Source organism: Vidua macroura, chromosome 4, assembly GCF_024509145.1.
Source record: "Vidua macroura isolate BioBank_ID:100142 chromosome 4, ASM2450914v1, whole genome shotgun sequence".
Lineage (NCBI taxonomy): Eukaryota > Metazoa > Chordata > Aves > Passeriformes > Viduidae > Vidua > Vidua macroura.
In genome coordinates this window covers 51,165,738-51,180,027 of record NC_071574.1, presented here as the reverse complement: position 1 = coordinate 51,180,027, position 14,290 = coordinate 51,165,738, and the positions used below count along the sequence as shown (strand labels likewise).

Sequence of the window (14,290 nt, the reverse complement as noted above, 5' to 3'; positions counted from 1 at the left end):
CCCTCGTTCTGTGGCTGCATGCCCTTACAATAGTCCCTGTCTATCTTGTGTTTCCTTCAGGTACTGAAAGCCCACAATTAGGTCACGCCAAAGCCTTCGCTTCTCGAGGCTGAGCAATCCCAGTTCTCTCAGCCTTTCCTCATAGATGGAGAGGCGCTTCATCCCTCAAATCATATTGGTGCCCCTCCTCCTTAAATTATATTTCAAAATCAAACGTCATTGTCAGATGATGTTTGTTAGTGTGGCATGTGGTGGTTGTATTTTTGCTGTTCTTGTGAGCAGAACGCAGATTCAGTGTGAAGAATGCCTCCGTTTACATTGACCTAAAAGAAGGGAGAAGAACCTGTGGCAGACTTGAGCAAACCTCACAGGCATTTGGTGGACACTTAAGTGGGATTTTTATACTTCAGTGCATTGGAATCACACAGAAGTTGGGTTTGGATTGTTTGTGGGGTTTTTTTACCTCTACAGTACTCAGCTACTAACATGCTAGGCAGTTGTAGTATTCTTATATCTTACGATTTTAAGATGTATAATTTCCTACCTTTTTTTTTTTTTCCCCAGCAAGTATTCAGTCTGTATGAAAAAGCTTGGTCTGGTTCTCCTGTGCAGTTTGCTTGGCAGAAAACTTTAGGAAATTTTCTTGCGGTGATAGGGTAAGACTGCAACTATTTATTGCATTTGTTCATCATAGTTACTGATAAAGAAAGGGAATTATTCTATATATTAATCTTTTTTAGAGGTGATCATTCTGTGAAAATTTTTGATCGTCATGGTCAGAAGAAAAATGAAATCAGCCTACCAGGGTAGGTACTGAGATAGGTTTAAATTATTTTCTTTGTTGTTTTCTTTAAAAATGCTTCCATTCTGGTGATATACTTAAACAATGTGAGAAATGTGTAGGATGATATACTACCTCTGGTGAACATACCTGGCAGAGAAGACAAATTATGTAATTAAAATGTAAAAAAAGACCTATCACATTAAGAAGGATCATAATGAGGTTGTGTAAAATATATCCCTGCATTCTTGCTACTGTTGATTTTCTAACAATTTATTATCATGGCTTTGCTGAGGAAAGATACTTCTTTGGTTTAGTGCTTCTGTTTGCATTGGTGGCATAAATGTACACTTTGGCATTGTTGCTTTATGTCAAGATGATATTTATAAAGTGAATCTTCTCTTTTTTCCAGCTTATCACACTTTGGTTCACATCAGAGAGTGGTATAGGAGTTTACAGACTGGATTTTTTTCAGATTAAATTTTAAAACTTGTGTACCTTGGAAGACATATTGAACTTCTTAAAAGGCAGTCAGCCATAGGAACAGGCTGGATATGAGCCAGGGGGAACCTCCCTAAGGAAAAATGGTGTGACATTGGGTCGTCATATTGGTTTGCTCAATAAATACATTTTTATTGGGCACCATTAATACCTCATGTAGTTACATTTGTGTACTGCTCATCTCTTCATATCACTTTAACTGTTCTTAGTCATCATGGAAATTTTTTATTTTATTTCTAGCTATCTGATTAATTTTGATTAAGATAAACTCCTTAGTCAAGGCAAAACTCCCATGGTCTTTAAGGCTGAAACCTCTAGTCAAGAGTATAACTTAAATTTCCAGATTGTTACATAGCCCTGTGTCATTGGTAAATATGAGCCAGAATCACTTAGTTCCCCAAGAAGTCTAGAAATCCAGTCTTTGTAGTTCGTGGTAGTTGTCACTTGCAGCAAACCAAGAGATGCAGTTCTCCCTGTCTTTACCAGACTCCCTTGTATTTCACTGACCATCACATCTTGCTGTTTGGGTTAGGTGCCATTCATAATATGGTCTGGCTGTGTCAGTCTCTTTTGCTTGGTAATATCCGTGGCCCAGCTCTCTGTGCAGTGTTTTGCACAATGTATGATAAATGCACATTCTCTCCAGAAAACTCTCCAAAGTGAGGAAAGCTGTGTGGAATCAGTGGTGTATTACCAGAAAAATAATCCCAACTCTGAATGGCCTTTAACAAACCAGAACCTTGCAGAGGACTTTCAGTGTCTCTTGAAAATCAAGGTGACAGTCTTTCAAGTACTAGAACATATGTAGCAGTGTCTTTTATGACCTCCCTCTCAGCCCCTGTCATCAATGAGATTTGAGTAAGAGTGGGGTTGCTATAGAACTAGGATAAATCTGCAATATGTCATGGGTTTACAGGGGAGGAGAAGGGAGAAATAGGGACTCAGTTGCATAGTTCTGGCTGTCTCTATACACTTACAAATACATTTTAACATTCTTAGTGATTTTTTTTTCTTTTCCTCAGTAACTGTGTTGCTATGGACTGGGATAAGGATGGAGATACTTTAGCAATAATCACAGACAAATCTAGCACCATATTTCTGTGGGATGCAATCACAAACAAAACAAGCCAAGTAGATAGTGGCATGAGGTAAGAAATTTTTTTTTAACATGGGTATTTAAAACCTTGGACTGCTGTGACTTGTTGATGTGGAGGCTATATTTCAAGATCATCTTTTTATTGGAGTCCTCATAATATATGTACTAATTAAAATAATATGCTACAGTTAATTGCTACAAAGTAGACTAATTTAGGATGAAAGTAGATATCTAAGGTTCAAAACCTTACCTTTCTGAATTTGGCCACAGACTTTAAACTCTTCTGGGGTCTGCATAACCATCAAGCACTGGGTTAATAGATAAGCTTGGTTTAACAATTAAACTTCTGGCTTCTTTGAGTCTATTCCACTAAACTCTTGCATTCTGTATAAACATTCTTCCTGTAGGAAAGAGAGTGGAAACAACTCTGTCCTATGTTTGTTAAGATGTATGTTATACACATACTATATTCAGGGAATGGACAGACCATATTGTACCATTTTCATGTGTGAACAAATACTGTGGGGAGAAGAGTAACTTACCAGTATGCAAGCAAAAAAGAACAGAGAAGGTACTTAACAGAATGGAGTTTGCAGTTAATTGCAGTTCCTTCATGATCTTTATCTCTAATACTGGAGGTAAATTGCTTACTGGAGGCAGTCTTGCTAGAACATTATATATCAATGTAAGTCCCTGTCCTGTTTTCTTTGTCACAGTGTTATTGCTTAAGCAGAATAAGCACCAAGACATAAACAGTGTGATAATGAGGCTTTTCTGATATCCTTCCCTTTTTGATATTAGAAAAGCACCCTTATATGCAAACCAAATATATTGGAAGTCATGTCACATGTCAATATTTCAAATTTCTATTGCATGCCTACAGTGAAATTTAAAAAGATGGGAGGGACCGCACTAATTAAAAAATTCTAGTTTATAGTTTTTTTTGCTTAAAAGGCTCTTGGTTTTTTAACATGATGTATAGTATCTGTATAGCCTTAATTAGACACCACATGGGTCTTGCTCAATCTGAAACTTCAAGTTCAAATAGATCTTTCTAACTTCTTCATTACATTGACTAGAACCAGACCTACTCACTTTTGAGTTGGCTAAATGCATGGAGCTATTGAAATACAAAAAAAAACAATACAAAAAGTGACTGGAAAATTAGCAGTGAATCCATCAAAGACTCTTGATGCTTGCAGACCCATTTTTATTTGTGCAAGTCATTTTACATTACCTCATACAGTTTTTATTACTTTTACTATCTTCTGCATACTTAGATAATTCTGATATTGGTCGAGAACATTTGCTTAATTTGGAAGTTCTCCTTGGTCTGTATGACTCATAGAAATGAAAGACAAATGCAAAATTTATTATGCAAAATGTTTTAATATGTGAACACATGCAAGGAGTCTCTACTATACAAAGTAAATTTTTTCTTTGTTTTAGGGATGCAATGTCTTTCTTGTTATGGTCTCGAGTTGGAGCTTTACTTGCTGTTGGAACAACAAAGGGAAACTTACTCATATATAACCGTCAGACTTCTCGCAAGATTTCTGTTCTTGGTATGGACTGGTTTGAAACTACTCTGGCACATGTGAAAGTGGAATTTTGCTAATATACATAGTTTCCTTTCCAGTTCTCTATATGAACATGCAGGTAAAAAATGTGCTTATACTCAACTTGCACCTTCTACTTAGAGAATACTAAGTTATATCTATATATATATATATACACACACACATATATATACACAAATACCTAACACTGCCTTACTGCCTCCTGGGGGACTTGTGTTACCTTTCTTGCAAAGGATTTATGTGGTTGTTCATTTGCTAAATTACTCTTTCTTACCTGCTTAGAATACCTCTGGGCATAAAGGCTAAGGATGCATAAAGGCTAAGACATTCCCCAGAAATGTGATGCAAAGAAATGGAAGAACAAGGGCTGTGCTGTTTCATATCAAGTCAAAATACTTCCACCTGAGAGCAGATTTTTTTTAAAAAAGGTTCTTGCTTTGACAGGTTGTTTCACATTCTGACAATCTGTGTTTGAGGGGCTGAAGGGTGTATATTTCCATCACAGATTTTTTTTTTGTGGTTGTGTTTGATTTGTGTTGTATAGGTTTTTTTCTTTTTCAGGTAAACACACTAAGAGGATTACTTGTGGCTGTTGGAGTATTGAAAACCTCCTTGCTTTAGGAGGTGAAGACAAAATGATTACTATAAGCAATCAGGAAGGGGATACTATAAGACAGGTAGTATTTATAATGGACATTGGATTTTAGGATGCACTCCTGGTTTCTGAGAAAGCTGGGACCTATGGGAGCTTGTGCCTTTTGAATCCCTGTGCTTTCAAGGACCAGGAACTTTTTTTTTTTTTTCAGTATATTTCATGCTAACATGTTATTAAGACCCAAAATGAGGTCATGTCTTCTCCAATGATTTTCTTGATTTTGGTACTAAATGCAGTAGTAACTTTCCCTCTCTGTCCTTATGCAAAATATACGTGGCAGGAATAATGCAATTATTTATCATCAGTATGGGCTAGATGAACTGATTTCTCAATCTGCATTTCTTTCCTGCAGACCTCAATCAGCTCAGATCCCAGTGACATGCAGTTCTCAGTTATGAAGACTGATGAAAGAGTACCAACCAGGGAAAGCACAGTAAGAAGTCACTACAAAATACAGTAGTTTGAGTGGGAATAATCTGACAGGATAACTCCATGTGAGCTGCTGCCTTTTCTTCTGAGGAAATGGAGCTGACTTCTGTAGGAGAAGGTCTTGAATTTGAGATGTGTGTTCTGCTGAGCTTGCATTTAGATTTGTGAACCACTGGCTCATGAAGGGAAATGTCCCGAAAATCTCTTCTACTGTTGATGAAGATTCAGAATTCAGATCCATGGGATTCTTAAGGATTACTCAATTTCCTTGATCTCATCTTTTAGTGAAAATATAGGGCCTTACTTTAAAGTTATGCCATTCTTGTCATGTTAATTTTTCTTTTCATTCTTTGACAGGTCAGTGTAGTGGTTGGCAAGAAGACTCTCTTCCTTTTTAATTTGAATGATCCTGATAACCCAATTGATCTGAAATTTCAGCAGCCTTATGGCAATATTGTAAGCTACAAATGGTGAGCAGAACTTTCTTAATTAATTATTCTAATATTAAGAATTTGAATATTTTCCAAGTACTTCTGATAAATGCTGGAAATAAATTCATCTATCCCATGCTCAGAGTGGATTTTTCTTGACTGTATTGTAGACTTTGCAGTAATTCTTTTCTGAACACAAGGTAGTCTACATTTTTTAACTGTTCTATTTGATGATTCAATGGCTCTCTCTTCCAGCATATCACTGTATCTTCCAACAGAATCACTGTTGGTATGCTCAGCTTTAAACAAAAATATGTTGCGATCTTGACAGAAGATTAAACTGATGGGTTTATGGGGTGTTTTCTATGTGGATGAGTAACTGATGGAAGAACTGGGGATGGAGTTGTGTCCTTCAGCTAGTTTGTTGGTTTGCAAAGCTGTGCAAAGTTCTTTTAGCCTTCTTATTGTGCAATACCATTGGTAATGTTCCTATTAGAAAACCTAAGCTAGAAGTTTCAGATCTGTACCAAAAAAGTAGTTGTACTATTTCTGTATCTTTGAATCATTACAGCTTGTCTTTTAATGCTTGTTCAGTCAACATGGAATTGACATCCTTTTACATACAGTTCTAAAAAAACCTGAAGCTATATGCTTCTTAGTTTATGACCATGTGTAAAAAGTGTTACCTGGGCTGTTTCCCTTGCAGTGATTTTTCTTCCAATTGAGCTAATGAGATATTGTTTGAATTCATGTTTACATGCTGTAACTATTTGTGCCTTAACCTTATTATTTCTACTTGATACTATGAAAAGTAAACAGAATATTCACCAATTTGTTGCTTTTGTACTTCCACTGTGTTTGCAGTGCCCTTAAGGGCACAGTGAGTGGCATTATTATTTTGACATGGCTTGGATAGGACCACATAGGCCAGAACCTTGAAATGAAAGTTGCCATCTTCTTGTATGCTTATTTCAATGAGGGTACCAGAAATCTTTCTCCTGGCATCACTGCCAGGTGTGCAGCTTGCTGAAAATAAAGTGTCATGATAGAAAACAGGAGCAAATAGAGATGACTTACAAGGCATCTGGGCACAGGCAAGATTCTGTCCTTTAGGGACCTTAACCTATTTTATATTATAAGGTTCAACATGATATATATAAATTCCCATAATTTATTTTTTCTTTTACTGGGAGGCATTGACTGTACCCCAGCAGTCTGAAAGAAAATGCTTTTTGCATATTGCATTAATAGATCTCTTTTCTAAACTGGTGTTTTTTTGTAACAGGTATGGTGATGGCTATATTATGATCGGTTTCTCACAAGGGTGTTTTGTAGTCATTTCTACACACATTCGTGAAATAGGACAAGAGGTCTTTCAAGCTCATAATCATAAGGATAATCTAAGCAGCATTGCTATATCACAGTCATTAAACAAAGCTGCATCATGTGGAGACAATTGGTAAGTGGTAGTTTTATATATAAAGAATAGAATTAATCTCTCAGGACTGGAGCTACTGGGCATTCACACTATGATTCCTAAGGCTTCAAGGCTCCCTAAGAAATGAATTTTAAAAAGGTAAGATTAATTGCTCTATGGAACTGCTGCTCTGCCTTGAGTTAGGAGAAGCTATTATTGACAAAAATCTCTGCAACTGTAATTAATATCATTAATTGTAAACAAAAAAGAAGTAAACTTCAGTATGTATTTTTCCATTTTAATCATTCTTTTTCTGTTATGTTGCTTGGCAAGAAGAAAGTCCAAACTTCTTTACTGAGATTTATTGATTGAACATAAACATCTGCTTAACAACACGAGAAAAATTAATTTAAATCTGCACTGAGTATGTTGATACCTGATATCCTCCACTCTGGTGTTTGGTCTTACCTGCAGTCTAGATAAAAGTTGAAAAGTGTGAGCAATTAAGGAAACAAATAATTAAATACACTGGAGTTTTCCCAAAATGTTTTGTGCATATGATAGAACAGCTCCTTTAGCTCCTCATCTGCTAATCTCTGATTCTGTGATATCTGAATTCTTCAGCAAAAGAGGACTTCTGTCACAGTACGAGTCAAACTGTTCTCTCTGTCCTCAGCTCTGTGTAGGACGAACTGCTGATTGATGACACTTGCACATCAAGAGTGATATAACTGTGAGCAAAACATAGTGCAACTTCAAGCACTTGAGCTACTGTACAATAAGGATTATTTCTTCAAGGAGTGGTTTAACTTGCATTGAGTGACATGACAGCATAAGTAAACTCTCACTCTGTCCCTTTTATATGCAGCAGGATTTAAAGTATTTTTTGCCTCCGTGTTTCAAGCCCTGTGTCTCCATCAGTAATGTCTTTTAAAACTAAAATGCTGTAACAGATCAAAAGGGAATAACAGTCTATGTTCCCTAACCCTCAATTCTTTCAAATTGGATTTGTGCCTTTTCCTCAAATTTTAGTTCTCTGAGCAAATATTTTTGTACTGCGATGCAGTGATACACTATTTACAGTGATGGATAATAATGTATTGTTTTTTAGGAAATTGAAGACATTCTGCATTTGTGTTCTATTTTTTGCTCCATTAGGCTGTCTTGATTGGACTAGGTTTCTTCCAGTTAATGATGACTGAAATTTAGATTGGTGGGAATGACTAACTCTTCATTTTTGTTTTAGCATCAAAATCCATGATCTGACAGATATGAGAGAAATGTATGCCATAATAAACTTGGATGATGAAAACAAAGGTATGTTGACTTTCTCCACGGGGATAGAAAATTTTACAAATTAACTGGAATTTTGACAGCATCTCTGTTCATAGAGTAAAAGTACTGCTGTAGGAAAAACTGTGTAAATATAGAATTTTTCAAAAATTCCTGCTTTTCCAACTTGTATTTATTAGGCAACCTGTAGCAAAATGGGTGCATACTTTACCAATACAAAGTATAGAGAAGTACAGCTCTCAGAACATTTGACCAGTTAGTGTTGTGCAGTTTTGAATCTGTATTACAATGTATTCAGATTATTACAATAATACCCTTAACTGGTTCTGCTTCTTTCCATGATTTTTTTGGTGCTTTTCAGCATGTCTTGTTCTAACATTGATATTTGATCTGGTTTTGTCCTGATGTACAGGACTTGTGCCTGTGGCTTCCAGAACAGTGTTACAAAACCATTTTCTTATGTAGTGTGTTTCCACCCTTATCTCCTCATGTAGTGTTTGTAAACGCTTCAGTTATTGTCAAGTAGCTGGTTGCCTCCAGCATTTTTATTTCTAAGAACCTTCCTTTTAAAATTTTATTATTTTTAAGAAATTTAGGATGTTTCAGCACAACACTTCCCTGTCTCCCTTGGCATATTTGTATTAGTCAGAGTGTGGCAAACACCAGTTCTGTGTTTAGTGCTTACTAATTTGGCAGTAAGGAGAATAAGATTGAATTCTGCTCAGCTGCTTCCAGTATTATGGATCACTTTGAATGTGCTGCCTGAACTGAATATGCTTTTCAGTGTTGAAAAGAGGAAGGGTGTTAATCAGTTTTGTAACAGATCTGTAATCCTGTCTAATGGAAGGTGGGTTGCACCTAGATGGCCTTTATGGTCCCTTCCAGCTCAAATAATTCAGTGATTCTGTGAAGTCTTCACTCTCAGGAAAACACTATATTAGTTAATTATGTGTTTGAGTTGAGTGATTCTAATTGATCTTGGAATTGTATTAATTGGTTAGCTTTAGTTATATTATAATATTCTATAATATTATAATATTATAGATATTAATTCCTACAATTTTCACAGTTTAGAGCAAAATAATTGCTTGTTGATTACAGTAGTTAAAGAAGGAACTATATTATTTTTACAAAAACTTGTGAATATTTTAGGTGTAGATCAAATGGCTTGGACAGATGATGGACAGCTGTTGGCAGTATCTACACGAAGAGGATCCCTCCATGTTTTCTTGACAAAGCTTCCAATCCTTGGAGATGCTTGCAGTACACGGATTGCATACCTCACTTCTCTGCTTGAAGTCACCATAGCAAATCATGTGGAAAGCGTATGATAACCTCTTCCTTTTAAACTTCATGTAGATGTAATTAAAGTAAGTATTAAAGTGGATGAAAATTGTATTATTTTGTTTGTTTTCTTACAGGAGCTACCAGTCACAGTCTCTGTTGAAGTAGAACCCAGTTTTGTCGCTATTGGTGCTTATCATTTGGCTGTAGGAATGAACAATCGGGCTTGGTTTTATGCACTTGGAGAGAATAGTAAGCATAAATTTAGTTCTCTTAAAACTAATGCAGCTAAACTAATATTTTATTTTATTAATTTAGTATTGTGTTTAGCAGTTCTGGACATTCTACGTTATACAATAAAAACTTGAATTGCCAATGGTCCTGCTAGGATGGGATAATAATTTTCGCAGGCTGAAGCAGTTATGGCAAGGCATTGTAAATAACAGAATTAAAACTTCTCATTTGAGATTTGAGGTGTTGGTAGTGAAATGTAGACTGTTGCTTACTTGTTGTTTTCACATCATCTTGTTAATCAGTGAAGGAGTTCAGGCTTTTGAGACATTATGTATCTGTGTCTTAAAGTACTAAGTTTGGCAAAGTACCTAGGAACTCTGATCAGAGAGTTTAAATTTTCAGTTTGGCAGATCTTCATGTTGTTTGTATAGGATAAGGAAAATTTGGTTATGCTGTGTCCAAATTTTAGATGGTGGATTTCAAACTTTCATGTTTTTCTAAGCATCCCTTTTTTTCAGTGAGAATAAATTAAGTAAAACTGTAACAATACTTGTCAGAATTGCATAGGAAAAGAGTTTCTCTTGTAGTTTCTAACCAGTTCTCTGACTGCTAAGAAGAAAGTCTCTTTATGTGTGCCTTGTCCCCTCTCTGCTTAGTTGTGAGATTTTCACATCTGCTTACTCAGCTGCAAGTTTAGATAAGTGAAGACCTGTACAAAACCAAGATATTTTTACCTTATCTTTTCTGTTTGAATCCTTTAGATGTAAAAAAGCTTAAAGATGTGGAGTACCTGGGGACAGTAGCAAGTATGCACCTTAATTCTGATTATGCTGCTGCTCTCTTTGAGGGTAAAGTCCAGCTGCATATGGTAAGAGCTCTGTCAGTTTGGATTGCCAGTGTTGAACTAATGAGTTGATATAAGCTGAGCAAGTTAATGTAATATTAAAAATCAACTAAAATGGAATGATACTCAGTTAATGGAGGTAAAAATTACACATTCTTCAGAATAGTTTTGCTGGCTAAGTAAAATATAGAGCTGAGTTTCTGTAGACTTAGAAATACAACCTAGATTAGAACAGGTGAAGAGCAACATTTTCTTGTCAGCTATTTAACAAGTTTTATTTTAAAGATCTCTGATAATGTGACAGAAATAGATGCTAGGTTCTTAAGGGATGCACATGCAAGTTCTTTTCATCTAATTTTCTTACAGTTTGATACAAGCAACACTATGATACCCTGTTGTTAACAGTGGAGATTTTCAGTTCGTTCTGTTATTTATATTTAGATAGAAAGTGAAGGTTTGGGTGCTCAGGAAGAACGAGAAACTCGACTTTTCCCAGCAGATGATGATAAATACAGAATTTTGTGCCATGCCTTAACTAGTGACTTCCTCATATATGGTACAGATGTGAGTATTACTTCTTTTAAAAGATCTTTTTAGGTGGAATATATTTCTGTGTGACATCAACTGATGTATTGACCTTCCAGAGGAAAGGCAGAACCACTACCTCTGGTTGAATAACTGGTTTAATGACTTGAGTGATTTTGTAGCAGATGAGGCCTTTCCCACCTCCTCAGTACCTAAACTGGTACTCGTAAATTTGAAGTACTAAATTTGCAACTGATCAATTTGATGTGTGCATGTACTACCACTGATGTCAAAAGCCACATTTTTTTTAAATATACCTTTAATCAAAATCAGTTTGATTGCTTTTATTCCCTGAGTTAGGTACCTCTCTTCTTAAGAATGTGTGGTTCTTCCTTGGAAGCAAACTTTATGGGTTTTTTTTGAAGGTTAGGCTTCTCTCAGCAATGAGACAGACATTTGTTTAGAGAACTGCACAGTAAACACTTGTCTCCACAAAGCAGAGGGAGATAAAGATCAAAACCAACAGAAAACCCCTCAAACCTCCCAAATCCTTTCTTTGTTGCCCACAAGTTTTTCCTGTCTTACCCAAAACAGGGTATGAGAATGAAGCAAAAAAACCCACTAGGAAGTACTTTTTTTGAACACTTGGTACTCTAAGATGGAAGACACTACAGCCACATTAATTACCTGCTTGCCACTTACTGATGTAATTATTAACATTTTCTATTATTTCTCATTAGACTGGACTTATTCATTATTTCTTCATTGAAGACTGGCAATATGTGAATGAATATCAACATTCTGTCAGTGTGAGAAAGGTTTTTCCAGATCCCAATGGAACCAGAATGGCTTTCATAGATGACAAAAGTGATGGCTTTGTCTATTGTCCAGTAAGTTAGTGTGGGATACCAATACAAGCAGGCTCTTCAACTATATAGTGTTTTTAATGGAAAATGAAGAAGATTTTGGCATTCTAGCATGTATGGTGATAGAAGAAATTGTCAAGGAAACTTGAAGATAATTTAATGATAATGCAAAGAATAAAATCTGTCATACTAGATCAGGACAATTTCATTATACTAAGTTCCTGATTGGTAATTTTCAAAAATGTATGTGTTTGTGTATTTAAATACAGATAATTCACCCAGTTTCATTGCCCTTCTCCATACCTGGTTTTTTAAATAGTAAATATAATTTATATAATGTATATTTTCTCCACTTCAGATTTAAATTCTTGTGTTATTCAGAATCACTGCTTATAAGGAAACTTTTTCTTAAAACAGTTTTCATATTTCTGTACTATTTATATTATTTTTAAAATTTTTAATCATAGCTGGGATGAATATTTTGTTTCTTGCCTTAGTCACTCAGTAGTAATTTTACTTTTGTATTATATTTAGGTAAATGATAGAGTATTTGAGATTCCAGACTTTTCACCAACCATTAAAGGAATCCTGTGGGAAAACTGGCCAATGGATAAAGGTGTTTTTGTTGCTTTTGATGATGATAAAGTATACACTTATGTTTTTCATAAGGATGCCATTCAAGGTACCATAAGCTCTTTAAAAATATTATTCTTGAAGATTATACTATTTTAGTTAATAAAGTGAAGCATGTTCTGCATCTTCATTTGTCTTAAATAAAATACATATAGAAATAAATAGTACTACAGAAGATTTGAAGTGCAACTTATGTATAGAAAACTAGTTACTTTGCAGGTTCTTCTGTAAGGCTTCAAGGCATTTTGGTCTCAACTCCATCAGCTTCTTGCTATTATAATATTTCATCTGAAAGTTACACATTTCAATTGTATTTTGAAGCATTCATGAGAAAAATCTCAGGATCAGGGTGAGAAAACTTGCATCAAGGTCACAAAACTTGTATTCATTGAAAGTGTTAAAGTTGTAAACATAGCCATTTCTATATTTGCAAAAGAGAAACATTGAAATTTACCTACCAACATTTGGAAAAGGACCTTACTGGTTTAGAAGCTTTACATTCTGTATATTTACTGAAAGATGTGTGCTTGTGTAGTTGCTGCTGACTGCCAGAATTACAGACCCTGAATTAATGTCCTGCAAATATACATGTTTTCAGCTGCTTGCTATACTTTTTACCATGTAGGGATTTTTACGAGACATCTTTTTTTTCTTCCTGATCTTTGAATCTAGGATCAAGGATTATTTTGGCAGGTGGCACAGAAGTCCCCTATTCCCATAAACCTTTGTTGTTGTATAATGGAGAATTAACTTGTCAGACTCCAAGTGGGAAAACAAACAGTATCTATTTAAGTACTCACAGTTTCCTTGGCAATTTGAAAGACTTTGGACCCGATATGCTGAGACAAATGCTTACTCAGACTCTAATGTTGAAAAGGTACATCTGCATTTTAATTATATTGTATAAATTGTTTTCTTCTGTGCTTATAGTTCAATATAGCATATCCTGGTGATTTTAAACTGTCCTGCTGAACTTTGATAAATCAGATTGATCTGTAAGTTCACATAGCTCTCCAGGCAGACCAAGCAAAGTAAATGACCCAGTGATGGCTTGGGGTTTCTTTCACTGTCAAATAAAAGTCTAAAGTAATTTTTTTCAAGGCTTATTTGGAGTTTTGTGACAATGGCTCCTCCAAAACTGGCTGAGGGTGCTTCTGTTGTACTCTCCTCCCACTGTAATGAAGCAATGCAAAATCAGTATAATGGAAAGAATGCCAAAGTAGGGAAAGCAGATGGTTTACTGAAAAAGTGTGGTAGAAACAGGAGAAATAGAACTGTAAGGTACACATTTGTATTTTTCCATTCTTCCTGATACATCTCTCTCTCCATGACTTAGAAGTAAATGTTTTTATATTTTCTCTAACAGAGAGAAAAAAAATGTTGAGAGGGAGTTTTGAGTATGAGTAATACCTAAATTTCAAATAGTTGTAAATGTGTTTTACCTTCTGTAGGTTTTCTGAAGCATGGGAGGTTTGCAGACTTCTGAATGACCAGTCTTGTTGGAATGAGCTGGCCAAAGCTTGCTTACATCATATGGAGGTGGATTTTGCAATACGTGTTTATCGAACATCTGGTAATGCTGGGATGGTGATGTCACTAGAGCAAGTAAAGGTAAAATATAAAGTCTTACCTAGGAAATATGGTAATTTAATTCCTCTTTAAGAATTGCTGAATTCTTGGGGTTTCTTTGTGGGGGGAAGGGGTTGATTTTGTTCAAATAG

General features: G+C 35.5%; 1 protein-coding gene across 1 annotated transcript in view; it reads left to right on the top strand.

Annotated features, from left to right (window-relative positions):
- Positions 1-562: 562 nt before the first annotated feature.
- Positions 563-14,290, top strand: part of WDR19 (WD repeat domain 19) — a 37,085-nt gene continuing 23,357 nt past the window's right edge. The window contains exons 1-17 of the mRNA XM_053975300.1: positions 563-656; positions 741-806; positions 2,305-2,430; positions 3,828-3,943; positions 4,520-4,635; positions 4,966-5,046; positions 5,400-5,512; positions 6,759-6,932; positions 8,137-8,207; positions 9,336-9,508; positions 9,605-9,719; positions 10,463-10,569; positions 10,987-11,109; positions 11,811-11,960; positions 12,471-12,618; positions 13,242-13,446; positions 14,021-14,180. Coding sequence (XP_053831275.1) covers positions 2,318-2,430; positions 3,828-3,943; positions 4,520-4,635; positions 4,966-5,046; positions 5,400-5,512; positions 6,759-6,932; positions 8,137-8,207; positions 9,336-9,508; positions 9,605-9,719; positions 10,463-10,569; positions 10,987-11,109; positions 11,811-11,960; positions 12,471-12,618; positions 13,242-13,446; positions 14,021-14,180 — 1,965 coding nt within the window. The 5' untranslated portion in view covers positions 563-656; positions 741-806; positions 2,305-2,317. The remainder of the gene's footprint in view (positions 657-740; positions 807-2,304; positions 2,431-3,827; positions 3,944-4,519; positions 4,636-4,965; positions 5,047-5,399; positions 5,513-6,758; positions 6,933-8,136; positions 8,208-9,335; positions 9,509-9,604; positions 9,720-10,462; positions 10,570-10,986; positions 11,110-11,810; positions 11,961-12,470; positions 12,619-13,241; positions 13,447-14,020; positions 14,181-14,290) is intronic.